At 38.1% G+C, this 21,790-nt stretch overlaps 1 protein-coding gene across 1 annotated transcript; it reads left to right on the forward strand.

Annotated features, from left to right (window-relative positions):
* The first annotated feature begins 8,319 nt into the window (after positions 1-8,319).
* LOC133993007 (zinc finger protein 239-like) lies at positions 8,320-20,052 on the forward strand. The gene is made up of 4 exons (XM_062431834.1): positions 8,320-8,384; positions 9,197-9,325; positions 11,590-11,673; positions 16,064-20,052. Exons 3-4 carry the CDS (start codon positions 11,656-11,658, stop codon positions 17,162-17,164), a joined length of 1,119 nt encoding a protein of 372 aa, XP_062287818.1. The 5' UTR covers positions 8,320-8,384; positions 9,197-9,325; positions 11,590-11,655; the 3' UTR covers positions 17,165-20,052.
* Positions 20,053-21,790: the final 1,738 nt, after the last annotated feature.

Here is a 21,790-nt window from a genome sequence, read left to right on the forward strand (position 1 = left end):
AAGTAAAAGACTAATTCAATGCAATAATACTACATCTTCAAAAATAATACATAATTAAACAGAGTGCCTTGGCTGTTGAGTGGTTACCACACATGCCACATAATAGTAGTGCCCCTGGTACGATTCCAGTAAGGGACCTTTGCTACATGTAATTCCCCTCTCTCTCTCTCTGTTTTCTATTGGCCTTTATGCCATGTACTTCCAAATAAAGGCAAAAAATGCCCCCAAATAAATCTGATTAAAAAAAGGAAAGAAAAGGTGCGGGGATCTGCAGGTTTGGCTGGAGGGAGAGGTTGATGGAGTGGAGTTCCAGAGAAAGTCGTGAAGTGTTTGTATGTGTATTTGGGCTACAGTCCCAGCACACAGTCCTCACCGGAGGCAGAAGTGAGGGTCTGAAGGGGTATGTGGCTGCATGTGTATCCCAGATATGAGTGCTTAAGTGGGGCTTGGCAAGTGAGGATGGAGGGCGAGGCTGATGGAGGTCCGGAGATAGTGGTGAATCTCCCACGGCCAGCAGAGAGTGATGAAGCCCTGGCTGAGGGAGAGAGAGACAGAGGGAGGGGAGAGGTAGAATGTTAAAATGACAAAGTGCTCACAGCAGGCAGAGGATAGGCTCCCAGGGAGTGTATCCCAGGGAAGAGTGCTTAAGTGTGGGTGCACAGGTGTGGATCGATGGAGAGGCTGATGGAGCTCCGGTGAAGGCCCAAGGCCGGCAGAGAGTGATGCAGCCCAGCCTGAAAGGGCGAGACAGATAAGGAGGAGAAACGAAAAGTGTAAAAATGGGAGAGTGAAAAAAATGACAAAGTCCTGACTCATGGCTTGTTGAGGGGCTGAGTGGCCGTATGTTAATTCCAAGAATTAACATACGGTGAGAATGTAGGGTCAGGCTGATGGAGGTCGGGAGACAGCAGTGAATCTCCCACGGCTAGCAGAGAGTGATGCAGCCCTGGATGAGGTAGAGAGAGACAGATGGAGAGGAAAGGCAGAGTAAATTGGGAGAGTGAAAAAAATGACAAATAAAGTACAAATGTACAAAGTACAAAAATACATTGTAGTATCCCAGGACCAGGGAGCTAGTGTACCAGTTGCATGAAAATACATGGTAGTTGTTAGGGAATTTTCCATAACTAATATGCACTGGGTCAAACTAGGCTTTGCGGTCATAACAAGGCCCCACCAAATATTGGGTTTAGACACTGTCTCCCCTTGAGATAGTGGTAAGCAGTGAGTCTGCTCCTTTTGGGGAAAACAGGAGGCATTCTGATAGTGTTGCTATAGCAGCCAAGGTCAGATATGTGTTTGACTGTTTTCCTTGAATGGGGTAAAGGTAACTGGAGTCAGAGGTTTGATATAGTGTTGGATGTAGGACAAAGGTCCTGAGTGAGGTCTAAGCAATGTTTTGTCTATAGACCAGTAGACTACGTTCTGTATATTGTAGATGTGTTGGTCTGCCCATATTTGGGCATGGCTCAACCTGTGGCGTTATCTGTGTGGTTTAAAGTCTATCCCCGGAGGAGAGAAACTTCAGAATTGAAGGGAGCATCAGAACAGAACATGTACTGATCATTCATTCACTTCTCCTTGGCCAAGCAAATAAACCTTTTCAATGCAAGACATCCTGGACTCCTGTCTACTCTCTCCATTGATGTATGGGCTGCATAATTAAAATCTCTATCAGTAGTACACTGATGCTTCGGTATTATAATTTAATTGAACTGCCAGAGTGTGTTTTCCTGTGGAAAGTAGAGTCAATGTTTCCCCTCGTTCCCTGCAGCGGAGAGGGCAGACAAGAAACTGCGTTATTATGTCCTGTGGATGCTTCATATCCAGGTAATTAACACATTTGTCAGTGAAGGCATATTAAACATTAAACGGAGAGGAAAGAGGTTCTTCACTTTAAAAACTTTATTTTGTGCCAAGAATGCTTCATATACAGGAATAATAAGTCTGCATATGAGAGACAATAATAATGTGTATTTATAATCTAATGTCACCTCTAGCTTGTGTTTTCATAACAAAATGTAGTTTTCAGAGCAAAAAAATAATTCCAACATTAATTTAGCAAACAGCGCTCATAGTAAACACATGCTACTGGCTAAAAGAACATTAGTTATGTTTAAGTGGAAATGGCCTGTTGGCAGAATCATGGTTTGTCATTTTGTAACTATTAATAGAATAATATGGGCATTCTGCATATGTTGAACACATATATACTTTTCAATGTATATGTTTGTATTTCCGTTTTTCATAAATTAATATGATTGGTTACCCTTTACATCCCTCTGTATGATAGAGAAATACTTAACCAATGAGAAGTCTTAAAAAGAGCTATCAACTTCTAATGTTAAGTGCATGCAATATTTAGAATATTTTCACCACTTTGCCTTGCTGTCAGACAGCCTTTTTTGATGGGAAACTGCTGTTATAAAAGCCAGATATCATTCTCTCTCACTCAGCCAGACTTCTGTAGTGAAATCAGTAATTTACTTTGAGGAGCATGGGAGTTGCTGGTCTACCCCTGCCTCATCTGTTTGTGTGTTTGTGTTATTGTGTGACTTTTGTGAATCCAAAGTAACCTTTCAAAACAACAAATGAACTGTAATACAAACATAACAGATGTGTGTTCTGCAAGATAACAATATTGTTCGCACTGATCGGTTGGTACGCAGGTGGTCGGGTGGTTAAGAGTGCATGCCACGGTTCGAATCCCGGCCGGAGGACTTTTGCTGCATGATTCCCTGTCTCTCTACTGCTAATAAAGGTATCTATGCCAGAAAAATATCAATTTGATATCGAGAGAGAGAGAGAGAGAACAGTTAACATCAAATCTCTGAACACACTATCTCCACCCTAACTGCTTGTGGCAATTTGCGCGGGTCTTTGTCAATTATGGCGCTTTTCCACTACACAGTTCCAGCACGACTCGCCTCGGCTCGGTACGGTTCCAGAACAGACCTTTTCCATTACAAAAAAGTACCTACTCAACGTGGGCGGGGTCGTCATAGCACGGCTCCGCAAAACTGCCGTGACTTCTTTTTTTACGCGACACAAAACACATAAACAATGTAGGACATTGAGGCAGTGGTGTACTTGCTGCTGTATGAGGCTTTCTGTCTCACACAAAGCAAGAAAATTGAGCCGTATGGCTGTAACTATGGTTGTAACGCTGCTGCTGGTATTTAAAAATGCCGGGTTTGATTCTTGTGTGGGATGGCTCATGACGCTTCCAGCGACAACTACCATTCAACGGCCAGCAGTGTGTCGACGTCACATTTTAGTACCGGCTTGGCTCGCCTGGAACCTCACCAGAGCAGGTACTAAAAAAGTACCAGGTACCAGGTACTTTCCCTAGTGGAAACGCAAAACCGAGGCGAGTCGAGGCGAGTCGTGCTGGAACTGTGTAGTGGAAAAGCGCCATTAGATGGTTTTATTTGCATAGAGAGTGCCCATTTTGCGTCGAATATGCCCTATGTCTTTATTATTGCATATTTGGTATTGCAGTAATCCTAAAGTAACGGAATACAATTTTAAAGTAACCCTCCCAACCCTGAATATGACAAAGTACATATAAACGTGATAGGATCTCAGGACCACGAAGCTCAAAGCTGAAATCGGGCGCATTAATGAACAGGCTAACCTGGGCTATAGCCCCAGGGTCTCCACCATGGGGGGGGGGCTCTAAAAATTGAGAATAATTATGTAGGCTAATGAACACTCGATCGTAAAGCACATGATGCTGCACTACAGTGACATCTGGTGGTAAAAGTGATGGGGATGGTGCGACACCGAGAGGCCCCCCTCCCCTCCTCCCATATCTTGCATGTTGATACAATGTAACAAAATCACACCATATATATATCCAACACGCAGCTTCGTAGACGGCACACAAAGCGACACATAGCCTAATAGTTAGCGACAATGAAGCATTCACACCAAAGTGGTGTTGTAATTGTTGTGATGTAATTGTGTGTGTGTGTGTGTGTGTGTGTGTGTGTGTGTGTGTGTGTGTGTGCAATGCGTGCATGTGTGTGTGTGAGTGCATGTTGGCTCATTTGCAAAAATGAAATGCACATAGTTAATGTTAGGCCTACATACATTAAATAAATAAATGGCAGAGAGATTAATCAGTTATTTGCTTACAATATGTTTGATTTGTTGCATAGTCTATGGAACAGTTATTATTAGCCTAAGTGAAGTATTGTGCTGATGTAATTGTGTGTGTGGGTGCATGTGTGTGTGAGTATATGTTGGCTCATTTGCAAAAGTGAAATGCACATAGTTAATGCTACATACATTGGTACATACAATGGTACAAATAAATGGCACAGAGCCAAAGATGACCTTGTATTGAGTTTTTTATAGGCAAAATATAGTGTGTCAACCACGTAGGGATTGGGGGGGGGGGGGGGGGGGGGGGTTAACCCAATCAAAGTGTCCAGTTAAAGCACGATTCAAAAGCATATTCTTTTTGACTTTTTGTTTTTCTTGCCCACATCCACAGATTGAAGCAGAATTTGCTCGCCTGTTGACCTGAAGAGCTGAACAAGTATCTGCAATGGTTCCTTGTGCTGTACAAAGCCAAGAGTGGAATAATGGGGCTGACCAGGCTGATGAGATGTCTTGATGATGACGTAAGTGTTCAAATGTTTGTTGTTCTTCCATGCCTCTCACATTTCTTGTTGGCGTAGTCCACACCATGTATGTGAAATGTTCTTCCTGGTCTGCAGTACAGATATAGAATAGTACACACAGCTTCTGTGTTGGTTGGCTCTTTTATCCTCTGATCTGAACCCCAAAATATTCCAAAATAGAGGGTTCTGTGTTACAATCACTGACAATTAAGATTGAAAGCTCGTGTCCATCTTCTCCCACTGTACACAAATTAAGTTTGAATATCCCAGATACAAGTGCTACCATCTTGTGCTTGTGACATCATTTGGAGCCAGAGTCTGTGCAGTAGTGATCAAGGTACAATACTGCGCTCCGTGGGCAGCTTATGATCTGTTGCTATAGTTGAGCAGTTGACTAGTGCGGAGAAATGCAAAAAAAGGAGAAAAAACAAGTGCAGAGAAATGCACATCTGTGTAGGATGGATACCATTTGCTACTTGCATGTTCTAATTAGTATGACCAAACGGTAATAATCATTAAAAGACTGGCTTACTTTTGGTTTTTGATATTCCTTTGATTACATTTTGATGGAATGCTGAAACACAGTAATATTATGCTCAATAAACCACTGATCCTTTGTGTTTTTTTAAGTCTGTCGAGGTAAGCATAGTTCAATGTCTTTGTTACAGTGGTCAAGAATACGTAATTTGATTTAAAATGATTAAAAATGCTTTCTGTATAGGTGTTAAACAAAAATATGCACTCCATTCCTTCACAAAAAACGGTACTTTGAAGAGCTCATCCAGCTTTGATAAAATTGATTCAAATTGACACTAGGTTTGGTCTATCAGCTGGTTTAATCAGCAAATGGAACTCACTTTGTTCTGTGGCGCTTGTAGATGCCAACATATATGGGTCAATGACGTTTGTTTGTGTCCATGTGGTTTAGGCAAATTTAAAGGGGTTAAAATGATAAAATAAATGTATTCACGTATTTTCTGCTTTTAATCCATTTTGAGAGAATATATTAGAGGATTATGGCAAACATGTCTAAGTGGTGTAACCATAAAAACTTTGTACCAAATAATTCAACTTGCTTAAAAACACTACAACTAGTTTGGCATGATCTTACATTCTAACATTTTATATTAAATAAAGGTAATGGAATACAATTGTTCTAAATATTACATTTAATCTGGGGAATCATGGAGATCAGAAACCATTAACATTTTTTTAAATGAAATAATTATTAGTATAAGTCCACTTAAGTACACTGTAGGTCAATGCAATATTTAATTATCATTCTTTTGTGGTTACACCATTGACATTTTCAGTTTTGGTAAAAAATGGTACAAATGTCATTTCAAATTACATAAAACCAACAAAAATACAAAGGATATTTTTGATTTGAAATTATGAGAGAGAAGTCGAAATTATAAGATAAAAAGTCTACAATATGAGAGTCTACAATATGAGAGTCAAATGTGGGATAAAAAGTTGAGAATATGATTTATAATAATTTCAACTTTCTATCATAGTTTTGGCTTTTTTTAAGAACCTCATAACATCTTACTGTGGATAACATTTTCTTTTCCTTGTGGGAATGGGCTTTGATACAGACATAACTGCAGACAGTTTGTATGTAAAGTCTTTGGTCCATCTTTTGCCCTCAACAATCGCCATGGCACTTGTTACATTCCTCTGCAAAGGAACAGAGATCATACAGTATATTCATTATCATTAAAAGATAAATCAATGATGGAAAAACTCTCAATACTATATCAGTCTTTTCCAAAGCGTCCGGATTATTTCTTAATTTAAAAAAATGTGAACTACTCCCTATCCATACAAGCTCTGACTTCAATTAGAGTTGAATCTGAAGTTAAATACTTAGGATTAAAAATATCTTAAAATTGAATTAGAAGAGAAGACATTAATATCTCTAACCGTATATTAGATATGATTCTTAGAGAAGGTTCAGAGAGGAAGACCACCTTTTTGTATGCTCACATCATATTTTTATTTCTCATTCTCTAGTCATCCTGATCCTTCTTACAGCTCATACTGATCTCTGTCAAAGCTCATATTTTCCTTGCTGTTATTTCTGGAGCATCAATTGACACATCAGCTGTTCACATCACCTGGTCAAGTCTAACCAATAGCACGGTGACACACCATCATTGTCAGCCTATCATATTGCAGCTGTCTATTTAAATGTTCTCCCTTTCTGCTCAGGTGCTCGGTTTTGTGCGACCCGCCACCTCCCCATCACCACCCAGTCTTCAGATTGCTCAATGCATCACTTCAACCTCATCAGCCCGATCAGTTTCAGCCTTAAGATGACTTGTTGTGATTTGTCATCAGCCACCACCACCAGTGTCTGGACTCCATGAGGGGATCTATCATGCCTGACGTCCTTCGATTCAAAAATTCTCCCTGCAGAGTCCAAGCGCCAAAGGCTATGACAATACCTAATCATTAATATCATCTGCATAATAAACACATTTTAATCAGTCTTTAAAAGTACCTGGTTTGAAAGAGGCATTATTTTTGTAACTGATTTAATGGATAGTAATGGTATCTTTTTTTAATTACACAGACTTTATAGAAAAATACAATTTAAATAGTTCTCAAAGAGAATAATAACAACATGTGTAGTGTGATTCCTCTACCTTTGTTTCACTTAATTCAGAACTTTTTAATATTTAATAATGCTTTAACAGTATTACCAAATCTATTGATCGGAGATTTTGGTTAATTCAGCTACATTGAACAAAACGTATTCTAAATGTATTAAATGGCCTTTTTTGCCTTAAGTCAAAGAAACTCATTTCAAAATCATAAAAATGTATCCTGTGGCAGAGTTTCTAAAAAAAAAGATTTAAATTTGAGGTAGATCAATGTTCCTTCTGCAATGAAGAGAATGAAACACTGGAACATTTATTTTTCCAATGTCCAATATCACAATGTGTTTGGTCAGACATTTAAAATTGGGTGTCACTAAAAATTAAAGATGTGCCATCTTTTGAACTATGTCATATTATTTTTTACATGGATGATTTGGCCTTTTCTGTTTCGGACATTATTAATATAATTTTATTACTGGGCAAATATCATATTCACTGCTCAAAATGGAGAAACTGTAAGCCCTCCTTGCCTGGATTTATTAATGATTTTAAGATTTTCTGTTCATGTCTCAAAAAAATTGAAACAAACAAAACTGCAAGAAAAATAAGTCTGGACAATGCTCGCTATTTGTTATTTTAATTTCTGACTTTCCCTTCTTGTCTCTGCTCTGATTTAAATGCCTAATTTACATGGAAACTTATGTGCACTTTATTTGTTTTTGTATTTTGTTTTGTTTTTCCTTACACGAATCTCCCAATTTTTATTTCTTTTTTATATTGTATTTAACTTTGATCTGTTATTAATATCCTCTTGAGAGTCTGTATTTTTTCAATATGAACAAAGTTCTGAAATAAAAATAGGTAGCGAAATTGCGCCTAACCCTAGCGGCTCGTGTATTAATACTTCCCCGGTTACATACAGATGTACAAACTTGTGTTGAACTTCTTTTGTTTCCATACTTTGTGCAAACTCACTTCCAACTGCTGAAACATGTATGAAATACATCTATCCAACCTATAACAGTAGTTTGTCCAAGTGGTGTTGCCGTACGTAGCTGTCCAAGATCGCCGACGATGGCGGACGCGACTGCGCATGTGTGACTCACATAGCGACATAGCGACACAAACATCCAAACATCAGATACAGGTATCTACTCTGCTCTGTTGTCTTCATTCGTCTACATACAGGCTCATTGATCAGACTGTTTAAAGCTGGAAGCACTCTATACATGTAGCTTTCACCTCCTGGATGCTAACTGTATGCTAGGCCGCTACTGTGTTAAGTTAGCCCTGTGCTACATGGTTGTGTGTTACGATATGAGGAGATAACGCTGCTGCTGATCAAGCTTTTAACTAATTAATCAGGGAGGGTGAGTGTAGATGTAACACGCTGTTATTGCATCAAATATGTATATAATATACAGAATTATAGTCATTAATTGTGAGTCCTTATAGAGTTCAAATAAAACTTACAAATAGAATAAAATGACGATCTAACTACCCAACCCACTGAACACAAAATCCAACATCACATTCATCTGTACATTAGTATTATTCTGTGTATGAACTTTGCACATCTGTCCAAAATAAAATCAAATGACCACAGTGAAAAAACTAATGAAATATCGTTTCTCCTTACTAAAACACGAGCTGACAAATTGAACTTAAGTCATATCCTTTCCAAATCTCTGAATCCTAAATAAGTAAGATTTTAGTTCAGTTTTAAGTTCTCAGGAATTAATTTCAGTATATTTTCCATAATAAGGTAAAAGCACTTCAGGATACCAACCTGTGACTTATCTGTACTGAAGAGATGGAGTTTTCTCATTGATGAGAAAAAAACTGAAAACTTGTGTGGAGGCAGATAGGGAAAACCATATGGACACTTTGTGTTGTATGTTATTATTGACTCTTTTATTGTTTGAGATACTTTAACACTGATCTGTTTTCTTCTGCCAGATTCATCTGAAAACACAAGTTTCTCCTCCTCAGTCCAGTTTGGCTCCATATTCTCTGATCTTTATCAATTTTAACAACTGCACCATTAAAAACACCGACAGCAACGCAGGCAAGATCTGAAATAAGCAGGTATGACTCTGTCACGGCAACAAGCAATCCAGCAGTATTGTACCTGTCTGCACTTTTAGGGGGAGGAGGATTCTTTTTGATTGTAAACTGATGTATTTATCAATACAGTCCTACTCAAAGGGAAACTAGGACTAAGGCTGTATTCAGACCAAATCAGGCGGTGCGGTGAAAACAGTTCTTCCATTCATTTGATTGGGTTGTGGGTTTTGGCTGTGGGCATTTTGGCTAGGAGGTTGAGCCAGAATCAACATCTGGAGAACTGCAACTTGATTGCTTGGCTGAAGGTTGTGGTGGCCAATCACAGCCAGACTGCTCAGAGCTGTAAACCCTGCCATGAGGGAGGACAAAGACATTACAAGGAGGAGGGAGAACATTTCTCTTTGTTTGATAAAGTTAAAAGTAAAGTTTGGTTTTGCTGTTGGCTTCCCCGACTCATTTTAAAAAAACACCAGAAAAAGAATGAAGAGAGAGAGAGTGCTCATAGAGAGACAGCAAATGAATCAGATCAATAAAAGCTGATTATCTGATTGATTCACAGAAGTTACATTCTAGAACCTCCACTCAACCCTGTGGAGGAACACTGCACCACCTGATTTGGTCTGAATATGCTAAGAGTCCTCCTTATAGACAAATATAATAATCAATTCATATGATATCATTTCTGATATACATTTTTAATTATTTCTAGTGTTTCTACAGCTAGTGATTAGATGTAATATATTACATTATTATTATATTATCGGTTTCTGCTGTAACTGTAAATGAATTTCCCAGTGAAAATGAATGACTCCATTCATGGATCTGATGAGGTTGCTTGTAGTTAACAGCTCTGCCTCTTTCACATGAACATGTGAGCTGGATCAGTAAACCAGAGTGAGCAGAGTCAGTTGATAACAGCAGTATCAGGCCCAGTGAAGACAGCAGTGTGCTTCATGGTACGTCTGAATGCCACCACTAGGGCTGGGCAATGCATGGATATTATATTGATATCATGATATGAGACTAGATATCGTCTTAGAATTTGCATATCTAATATCGTGATATAGCATAGGTATTTTTTCCTGGTGTTCTAACTGTTCTTTTATTTGCCTTTTACACACTTTGTCATTATTCTGCCCTCCCTAGGTTTAACTGACTGGCTAATTTGGCATATTGTAATAATGTGATATGGCAGAAGTGTTGTCTTTTCCTGGTTTTAAAGGCGGCATTACAGTAAAATTATGTAATTTTTTGAACTCACCAGATTGTTCAAGCTGTTCTATTATTGCCTTTTACTCATTTTGTCATGATATCCACATTACTGATCATTATTTATGAAAAATCTCATTGTGTAAATATTTTGTGAAGGCACCAACAGTCATCCCTACAATATCGTGGCTATATCGATATTGAGGTATTTGGTCAAAAATATTGTGATATTTGACTTTATCCATATCGCCCAGCCCTAGCCACCACTGATAGTCTGGAATCAATTCATTTTGATTCAGTTACATCAGATAAATACAAATATTTCATAAAATGTTTCTGAATTTAAAACTTTTTTCTACATTCAACGAGTGAGCAACACTGATGTTTCGTTATGGGCTGAACTGTCAACACACATTTCCCAGTAACAAACTATGGACATAGGACAAATGGACAAAAAGTCTAAAAGATGACACATCTATATTTTTAAACTGACATGCAAAACAGTTGAGCAAGAATGATACAAGACCTGCACCACCTGAAAGGGCTTCATTATTATGTATATTTAGAAGTTAAAAAAAGCTAGCCATAAAGCTTTGGACTGTCTCTAGATCCACCAGCCAGAGTCACAGCAGTCCTGTAAACTGCAGCAGATCTTGACTGAAACTATTCCTGCCTCAGTTTAATGGACTTTCTTGACTCAAGCATCTAATATAGTTTCTCATTTATAATATAGTCTATCCTTTATGTTACTTTTGAACTTAATGTAAGCTCTTTTGTGCTAGAATTCCACAGTAGACATTCTACACATCCTGCAGTGTTAAGCTGCTCTGTCTGATAATGTGAATAAATCAAGTGGGCTAAAGTTAGCACAGAATGTTACATTTGCATCTGCAGTTTATTTCTTGAAAATTGTATTATTATTCTTATTTATTGTTCTTTATTTTTTATTGATGCTCTTTCTATTTCTGCTATCCACTTTGCTGCTTTAACACTGTACGTTTCCCCATCATGAGACTAATAAAGGATTATTTATCTGTTCCTGCTCTGATGAGTCTGTCTGTATTTGTTCATTTCAGAGCTGAAACTTGCCGACAAGAAGAAAAGCATTTGGAGGACATTAACTTTCATCAGTAAGGCGTGAAATGAGTTCTTCAGAAGAGGTTAGATCAAGTATACATTCACATTATCCAGGATATCTCCATTGACCACCACAAACATCACTGCCACACATAGGCCTGTCACCATGACTATTATGATAATAAACAATATTGTTTTCATTTTAAGACTATTTTATTCTACCGTTACAGTTAACATAGTAACACTAACAATGAAGTTAATTTATAGAGTTAAATAAAGTACATTTGTAATAAAGTCAAAGTGATGTTATAATAAGGTTAAATGAAGTACATTTATGATAAAAGTAAAGTAGAGTTATACACTTTAACGCATGCTCCAAGGGTCAAACATACTTTATACTTAGCGGCTTCAGTATGGACTAGCTATCTGGAAGTCTTAGCAGTCTGATTAGGGTCCACAGTACAGAAGGAGTAACCAAGAGATCTGACTTCAAGTGCCTTTGATGTCGTTGGAACATATTCTAAAATCACACAGAACTCAAGACTTAATTATTTCAGAAGACAAAACGTTTGCACTCCAAACTCTAGTCAGCTTATCATTAATGAACTCATTGATCTACATATAACATTGAGTCACTAACACTTTGCACAAGAACGAAATGTTCTTGTGCAAAGTGCAGGTTATGTTCTGGATAAGAGATCGAGTCTAAAAGCACCACCTCCTAACCAATCAGTTCTCTTGGAAAATGGCCTGCCCTTTCTTATAAGATCCTGTCGACATTGGTGCACGGATCGTGAGAGGAGCTTAGGAGAGAAAGAGTTTTAAGGGATAGATGCAATCCTTTTGATGTTCCCGATGACATCCTATATGAAAGGTACAGATTTTCATCGGATTGGACTGCGCTACATTTGTCAACTGATGAAGCCATATGTCCACTATAGAGAAAATGCATGCTAGCCTAGGCTATGTACTCCCACAGTAAATGGTATATTGGATAATTGTGTTTTATAAGCAAGCCAATGTTTTAACATGGACTCACTGAAACATACCCTGAACAAATGAGGTGCTGAGTGCTGCTACCTCCACCGGGGTCTGTCATTAATAATAATAATGATGGTCACACATGGCATAACTGCAGAAACATGAATATATGGAAAGCACAACTACTCGTGCTGTCACTGTGAGGAATTAATATTCCAACACGAAACACGCTCACACGGAGGTGCTGAGCCTCAAAAGAACTCAATGGAAAATATAAAGGAAAGGAAGGGCACAGAGGAAGCGCTCTGCCCGAAACATCTGTGCCGTAATAAAGTGGAAGTAAAGAAATTGAGTGATCAGAGTGCTGTCCGTTTATATTGTCCGATGAATTAATATTGTATCATCTCACGAATTTACACATTTACAGAGTCTGCAATTTTCTGCCAGCATTCCCTCCTGGCTTTTGCTGCGGCAAAAGAGTTAACAGAGTTGCTTTTGGCCTGGATGATGTGTTTGAATTCATATTTTAGAAGAATAATTGTCTGCTCCTCCATGGTAAAGTAGGCTGCTCTGCAGGGTTTCTCCATGTTTGTGATTGGTCAGACGCTGCAAACACCTTTAACCCTTTTATGTGAGCGCACTGATCAAGATTGAAAAACCCTGGGTTGAATTACCAAGTTGATAACCAGCTTCGTAGTTACCGTTTATCAGGATTGTGAATGTCTGAGTAAATCAATCCAGGTAACGGAGAGATATCCCAGGTATGTTAATCCAGCTTCGTATTACAGGCCTCAGATGTGTGAGGTTGATCACCAGATGTTCAGTATATAGATGAGTGAGGAAGTGTGTTCTCAACCCATGCTGCTCTCTCATTCTGTAAGACAAGATATTCCTTTATTAGTCCCACAGTTGGGAAATGTATATTATTGCAGCAGCAAGTGGACAGTAAAAAAAAAAGAAGAGTATCAATAGACAGAATAAAGAACAATAAATAATAAGTAAGTACACAAACAATAACACAAACAACAATGGTAGTAAAATATATAATACAAATATAGTTACATTATATACAAAGTAATATTGGTGTCAAACGATAATATACCTGAGTTGATACTGTTATTGTACATATTGTAGGTGGACATACACTACCGGTCAAAAGTTTTAGAACACCCCAATTTTTCCAGTTTTTTATTGAAATTCCAATTGAAAGTCCAATGAATAGCTTGAAATGATACAAAGGTAAGTGGTGAACTACCAGAGGTTAAAAAAAAAAGGTAAGGTTACCCAAAACTGAAAATGATACAAAAACACTTAAAAATGTAGGTCTTTCCTGCAGAGAAATTGAAAAGAAAGTCAAGGTGTCAGTGAGTACAGTTTCACTCAGAAACTGGAGGAAACTCTGAAAGGAAGAGGTCTGGCAGACCCAAAGCCACAACAGAGTCAGAAGACAAGTTTCTGAGAGTCAACAGCTTGCGTGATAGACGGCTCACAGGACAACAGCTTCAAGCACAGCTTCATAGTGGTCGTAGTAAGCAAGTCTCAGTTTCAACTGTGAAGAGAAGACTTCCAGTTGTAGGTTTGACAGGTGGAGTTGCAGCTAGAAAGCCATTGCTAAGAGTCAGAATGAGAAGAAGAGACTTGCCTGGGCCATGAAATACCACCAATGGACTACTGAAGACTGGAAGAAGCTGTTATGGACTGATGAATCAACATTTTAAATATTCTGTTCATCACGCAGGAGTTTTGTACGCCGATGAGTAGAAAGGATGGTTCCTCAGTGTGTGACATTAACTGTTAAACATGGAGTAGAAAGGATGGTTCCTCAGTGTGTGACATTAACTGTTAAACATGGAGTAGAAAGGATGGTTCCTCAGTGTGTGACATTAACTGTTAAACATGGAGTAGAAAGGATGGTTCCTCAGTGTGTGACATTAACTGTTAAACATGGAGGAGGAAGCGTGATGGTCTGGGGCTGTTTTTCTGGATCCAGGGTCGGCTACCACAGCATTCTGCAGCGCCATGCAGTACCCTCTGGTATGCACGTAGTTGGTCAGGGGTTCATCCTACAGCAAGATAATGACCCAAAACATAAGTCCAAGCTATGCCAGAACTACCTTAGGAAAAAAGAACAAGATGGTAAACTTGAAAACATTTTTTCAATAAAAAACTGGAAACATTGGGTTGTTCTAAAACTTTTGACCGGTAGTATATATATATATACAGACACACACAAACACACATAGATATATATAGATATATGCACATACATATACACATATATATTGCACAGTTGAACTGTAGATGAATAAAACAAACACACAATATCAAATGGAAAATATTAGTATTTTATATTTCAACACTAAAGGAAATAATGAATATATTATTCATGACAGCGTTTGTATTTCTAAAACATTACGAATAGACAAAAAATACTTACTTTGTGGTCCCACAGCTCTACATCCTCGCTTGTGAGACACTGGAAAGTTGCATCTCTCTCCTCCCCACTTTGTAATGGCAGCTTCTTGAAACCTGCATCTGAGGGATGTTGTATGTTGGACTTGCTGCACGTTCACATATTGCTATCCAAGCTCCCTAGCCAAAGTGTCCTTCATCTCTCTTACTAAAGAAGACTCTTCTTCTGATATCATGTTAAGTGCACCTGTGAATAAAATCATATGAAAAGTAACACGTTTCATGCCTCCTTGGAACATATGTTTTGACATTCAATAGAAGAAGTAAATAGATGCCAAAAAACTGGAAAACAAATAATAAAGAGTAAAGATAACAGTGAGAGCCTGCAGTTTTGTTGAATTACTGCAGCTTTTCCACATGAAACGGCCCAATCATCAGACCACCTGTGATTTAGGTCAGTTGTCGTGGTAACTTAAATCATCACAGTCAGTAAAGATTCTCACCTACCAACATGACATACTGCCATAGACTGAGCAAAACCATTCCTAGATGTTCTCAAATGAGATTTGCAGTTTGAGTCAGAAGAATACAAGCTGATGTTCACGCAGCAAAGATGGACATAATCTACCTGAAACTAAAAAATTAAACTACTTTATGTTATTGAATTTATTTTAATGTTATTGTCCGACTTTATTTGGTGATAATGTTGAGGTGAATGTTTATTTAATAAAAGCTTATAAACAGAACACAAGTACAGTATTTTCATTTTTATAGAACTTTGAGCTCATGGTTTTCATGTTCAGAATGTTCATAGATTAAATATAGTTGAAATATAGTTGTTTGCATGTTTTTATCCAAGGAGTCATTACACACAACTCTTCCTTGGTAGTACATAGAAAATTGCAAAGTGTATGGCACTTTTTGAGAAAAACTACTGCATAATCAAGCATTTTTGGCTGCAATTAAAAAAACAAAAACAAAACAAAAAAACAAAACAAATTTCCAGGCTGCACTGATTACTGATTGGTAGAATTTTATCAAGTTCTCTACTCTGACCTTTATTTCTGTGTTTTTTCTCAGGTGAAACTGACAGACACAGACAGGAGCAAACCTCATCAGTGTCAGCAGTGTGGGAAGTCTTTCAGTAGGATTTGTAGTCTAAGACGACATGAAGTCAGTCACACTGAACAGAAACTGTACCACTGTGAACAATGTGACAGCAGCTTCAGCCAACTACATGAATACAAGCTCCACCTGCACACACACACTGAAGAAACACCACACTGCTGTGACCAGTGTGGGAAGGAATTCAGTGACCAGACTTCATACAGAAAACACCAGCGTGAGCACACTGGACCATACCAGTGTGACCAGTGTCCAAAGACTTTCATTTATTTTAGTATTTACAAGATACACATGCGTGTGCACACTAAAGAAAAGCCATACTGCTGTGACTTGTGCCCAAAGAGTTTTAGTTTTTTAAGTTCATACAAGCGGCACCAGCTCAGCCACAGTGGAGAGAAGCCGTATCAGTGTGACTTTTGTGGAAAGAGTTTCACTCAGTCAGGTCATTTCAGTCTGCACCTGCGTAACCACACTGGAGAGAAACCATATGAGTGTGATCAGTGTGATAAGAGTTTCAGTGATCTAAGTGGTTACCGGATACACCTGCGTGTGCACACAGGAGAGAAACCGTACCGCTGTGATCAGTGTGGGAGGAGTTTCTCTCAGTTGGGGAATTATAAATCACATCTGCGTATCCACACTGGAGAAAAGCCATATCGCTGTGAGATCTGTGGGAACTGTTTCTCTATCTCTAAAACCTACAAACAACATATTCGCACTCACACTGGTGAAAAGCCGTATCAGTGTAAAGAATGTGAGAAAGGTTTTGGTCGATTAAGTAACTACATCCGCCACCTGCGTATCCACACTGGAGAACAACCATACAAATGTGACCAGTGTGGGAAATGTTTCAATCATGCGCACAGTTACAGCCGACACCTGCGAGTGCACACTGGAGAGAAACCATACTGGTGTTCACATTGTAAGAAACTGTTTACTCGATCACAGTCCTTGAAGAAACACCGCTGTGTTGAAATAGTTGAAGAGAGTTCAACTGTGTTCAATGAAGAAGCAGAAGAGAGCTGTTCACCAACAGAACCAACAAACAACCAATAGCCAACAATAAAATACACCACAGTGTGTAAGTTCATGGTAATGAAGGTAATAGTGTGGCTCATTGACATGTTTTAATAGACTTTAGACAACAATGGAACTTTACAGCACAGAGGAAGAGAATATTTCAGACTTTGGATACACACATGTTTGTTAAGAGATCAGTTCATGATTGGTTTTGGTCTTTCTATGGGATTGTTTGACTCTTTACAAATGATAGAATACATCCCCAGACGGGGGGGCTGTTGTCACAGGTTGGCCACTGTCAGCCCTGCCAGTAAGCAGGACCACAGCAGCACAGCTATCCCTTGCTGTGAGGCTGGAACAGAAACATTTCATAACAGGGTGGTTTTGTACGGTACAGCTACAGTGGCCTGACAGGGCTAATGGGTCTACTCTACTCTTTAACTGAGATTATAGTTGCTGGACAGATATTGAGGTGGCACAAAGTGTGAGACAATTTTTTTATTTTTATCAGAGACTTTGTCAGTGACACTATTACACAAGACCCAGTGAGTTGAGTCATTGTATCTGTTTTGATGAGGACTGGAAAACCCCCCAACAGATTTTCTGTTAGAACGATACAATCGATCGATCAGTTGTTGAAATCATATTGGTCTTTGCTTTTGCACCTCTTCTCAGTAAGCAATTGTAAATCAGCTATAAATGTTGTGTGTATGTGGTGGTTACTTGTTAAGTTAGAGCTGCATGATGTGTAAAATGTGTAATTGTTGGAAATCAAGTTATTGCAACATACACAAAAAACAAGAGAAACAAAGTGTTTTGGCCGCTTTGAGTTACGACAGTCCAGTAACTGTGATGTTTATACCGTCTATAATGTTGGAGAAACAAGAGTGTTGCTCACTTTTGAATGTAGAAGAAATGTTCTATGATAAATTGAGAAGAGCTTATTCCACATTAACATTTATTTGACTGTAACTGAGTCAAGAAGTGAATGGAAAATGAATTGACTCTGGTGATATGCAGCCCTGTTTGAATATTTGGAAAAACTTATTTTTAATCATTAACTGTTGCAACATGACTGCTAAAGTCAAACAGCTCATGCTTACATTTGTTTATCTTAAATCTTGCTCAGACCACAAAGACACTCATGATTGTAGATTCAGGACTTGTCTGTGAGCACCTGGCCACTCATTGATCACTGAAGCACAGACACGTGTCATGTTGTCACTGTAGAGATTCAAGTAGGAGAAAGATGAATTTGCTTTTGTGTTTATTCAGTTTTTATTTTGAGAGGAATGGATAGAGAATGTGTATATATTCAATTGATTGTGAAATGTGTGCCGTCTCAACAATCACAATCAGAAACCAACTCGTATATCTTTGTTTGTTGGTAGGTATGAATGCAGTTGTTGTTGAGTAATGGATATTCAACTCACAGCTGGAAACACCTGAAGGAAAAAATAAAGTATGGATGAGACATCTCTGAAAACAAACGTATTAGTTTGGAGTCTTTGCAAACACATTTTGCATTTTCAAATTTGAAATTTGAAGTAGCTCTTCAGAGTCCCAGCTTGACTGACACCTGTCTGTCTTCTTGTATCATTTCTTGTTTGTACAAAGTGATCAATTACATGAATTACATGAACTGTTTGAGTACCTGAAAGTACATGAAGTGCTTTAAATGTAACAAGTAGGATCTTGAGATAAAGGTAAAGTTACTTTATCTGTAACACATACAGTTGTACAGTCAAATTCAGTCTCTGCAGTATTAGGAACAGTGAGCAGCCTCTGTGCAGCACCCAGGGACCAACTCCAGTTCAATGTCAGTGCCTTTGGTCAAGGGCACTGACAGAAGAATTAACCTAACATACATGTTTTTGACAATGGGAGGAAACTGGAGCACCCGCAGGAAAAATTGTGCGAATCAATTCTAACACCAACTGACAGTTGGTGTAAGGACATTAAAAGAGGAGTAATATGCTCTGCCTTAGAAGTCTGGCTACTGCATTTTGAACACTGGAGTCTGTGAATTGATTTCTGTTATATGGCATTAAGAGGCTATTGCAGTAATCTGATCATGAGGAAATGAAAGCATGTATGATGGATTCAGTATCTGAACAAATACTCGCAATGTTCCCGACGTGGTAGAAACAAGATTTCATTACTGTTCTGATGCGTATTCTAAAGTTTAGGCAGGAGTCAAACATTACACCAAGGTTTCTGACACAGAGGCTGAAGATATTTGATAGTGGACCAAGTGATCACTGGATTTTTGGACGTAGATGGTCGGGGCCAATCAAAGGATTTCTGTTTTGTTAGAATCTAGATGAAGAAGGTTTGCAGACATCAAATCTTTTATAAATGCTATACAGGTTTTGAAGGTGTAATCTTAGTGGGATTTTCAGACTTCATTGGTATATACCGTACCAGTCTGATGTTTGGACACATTTTCTTATTCAAATGAGTGGGAAGGTGTGTCCAAACTTTGGACTGTTACTGTAGATGTGTGGAGTAGAATGCCATGCCTGTGAATGATGTAACTATGTAAGAGTATGTACAGTGTATATTATAGTGTATAGTATAACAATGTTGTATTGGACTGTGAAGTCAAGTTGAAGACTTCAATCAATATAATAACACACTAAAATAAACAAATGCTGAAATAAATACTTTGAATAAAGTCTGAAATACAAGTTTGAATGTGTAGGGGTGGTCTGGTAGCATAACCACACTGTCCACTTTCATTCTGACTGTGTTGCATGTCATACTCTTCTATACCTGTACTGTGTACTATACCTGCTCTATACTGTATTTCAAATAAAGGCAAACATGCTTAAAATGTTCTTTTTTGAAACTGTGTTTGAGTGTGTAAATGACTGAATATAAATGAGTAAATAATGTAATTGGATATTCATAAATAAATTAAAATGGTGTATTCAGAATGTATTATTATTATTACTATATATGGCATCATTCAACATAATTAAATGCCACATTTAACAATCAAAATTGGTTGGTTAAATTAAACACTAACAATGAAAATAATAATTAGTAATTGTAATAGTTAAATGAATAAAATGGTCTTGCACAATTGTCTCTATTCTGTTATTCGTGCAGTATGTTCAGACAACAGAAGTGCAGTATGAGTGTCTGTGGGAGAGCCTTATGTAGCCGTAGCCCCGCTGTTTATCATGTTTATGTTACCCTCATCAGTCCTGAATATCTAGTTACGCTCTGAATATAGCAGTTAGTTATTAGCAGGCCTGTGTGTTGTGTTTACTGCCACCAAAAATAATACATCTTTGGCAGATTTGCACAACCACAGCTCTCTGAGTAGTTCAGTGTTGCCTCTGTCGACATGCTAATGATACCAGCAGCTCTGTGAGAGGCACAAACTGAGGATACAGTCAGCCAGTGTTCTGACATTTATGCTTGGTTACAGCTGATACGAAATATCACTTGGAGTCTTGCCTCTTAGCTGATGATTAAAGAATGTGGCTGAACTGTATTTTCAAATCCAACCAGAACATAAAAAATACTTTTTCTGCTCAGAATGACCTTAATACACACATTATGTGTAAGGAAGGATCTCTGTATGTCTCTCTCTATGCCTGTTCTTGAGAAATAACAATATGTCATACAAGGTTGCCTCTGCTTCTTATGTGTGTGGAGTCATTGGGCCTGATTCACAAACAGTGCCTACCTACACATCTGTGCTTAAACAGTGCGTAAGAACATTTGACGCACAAATCTGGGATTCATTAATATATTCTTACCTAAATGTGTTTGTACTCTGCGAACAAATTCATCTCAATTTTTCTGAAGCAAATAACACACACACACATACTAAATTGTGCACTTATTTGTGAGGACATCCAATAGTTTCAGTGGTTTCATTAGTGTTTTCTATTCCTGTCCCATTTTCCTTCACTGCATTCAGAAGAGCCAGCTGATTTTGTCAGCTGGCTCTTCTGAGCTTGCAGCTGGGAGAGAGAGGTTGACTGTGTGTCATCCTCCACTCCTTCATCATCCAGGCCTACAACTTATATTCTGACCATAATTAATTCACTTTTTCAATCAGAAATGCTTTTTTCATTTAGATAAAATGTAGTTCTGAGTTCATATATATATATATATATATATATATATATATATATATATATATATATATATATATATATATATATATATATATACACTACCGGTCAAAAGTTCCAGTTTTTTATTGAAAATGATGCTGTTTAATTGTACTCTGAAATGAGAACAAATAAACAACTGCAGTTAAAAAAGACATCATGGAATCCATTTATAAACCAAAATGTATTCTAAACTTTTGACTCATCAGAGTAACCACCTTAGGCAGATATAACAGCTGAACACACTCGTGGCATTCTTTCTACAATGGAAATCAAATATTCTTCAGAAAGTTCTTCTCAACTGTGTTGCAGAAGTTCCCATAAATGTGTGGCACTTGTAGGTTGCTTTGCTTTCACACTTTTGTCCAGTTCAACCCGAACCAGCTCGATGGGGTTTAACTCTGGAGACTGTGCTGGCCACTCCCTGTTTTAAAGCTTACCATCTTGTTCTTTTTTCCTAAGGTAGTTCTGGCATAGCGTGGACTTATGTTTTGGGTCATTATCTTGCTGTAGGATGAACCCCTGACCA

This window comes from Scomber scombrus, chromosome 2 (genome assembly GCF_963691925.1).
Source record: "Scomber scombrus chromosome 2, fScoSco1.1, whole genome shotgun sequence".
Classification (NCBI taxonomy): domain Eukaryota; kingdom Metazoa; phylum Chordata; class Actinopteri; order Scombriformes; family Scombridae; genus Scomber; species Scomber scombrus.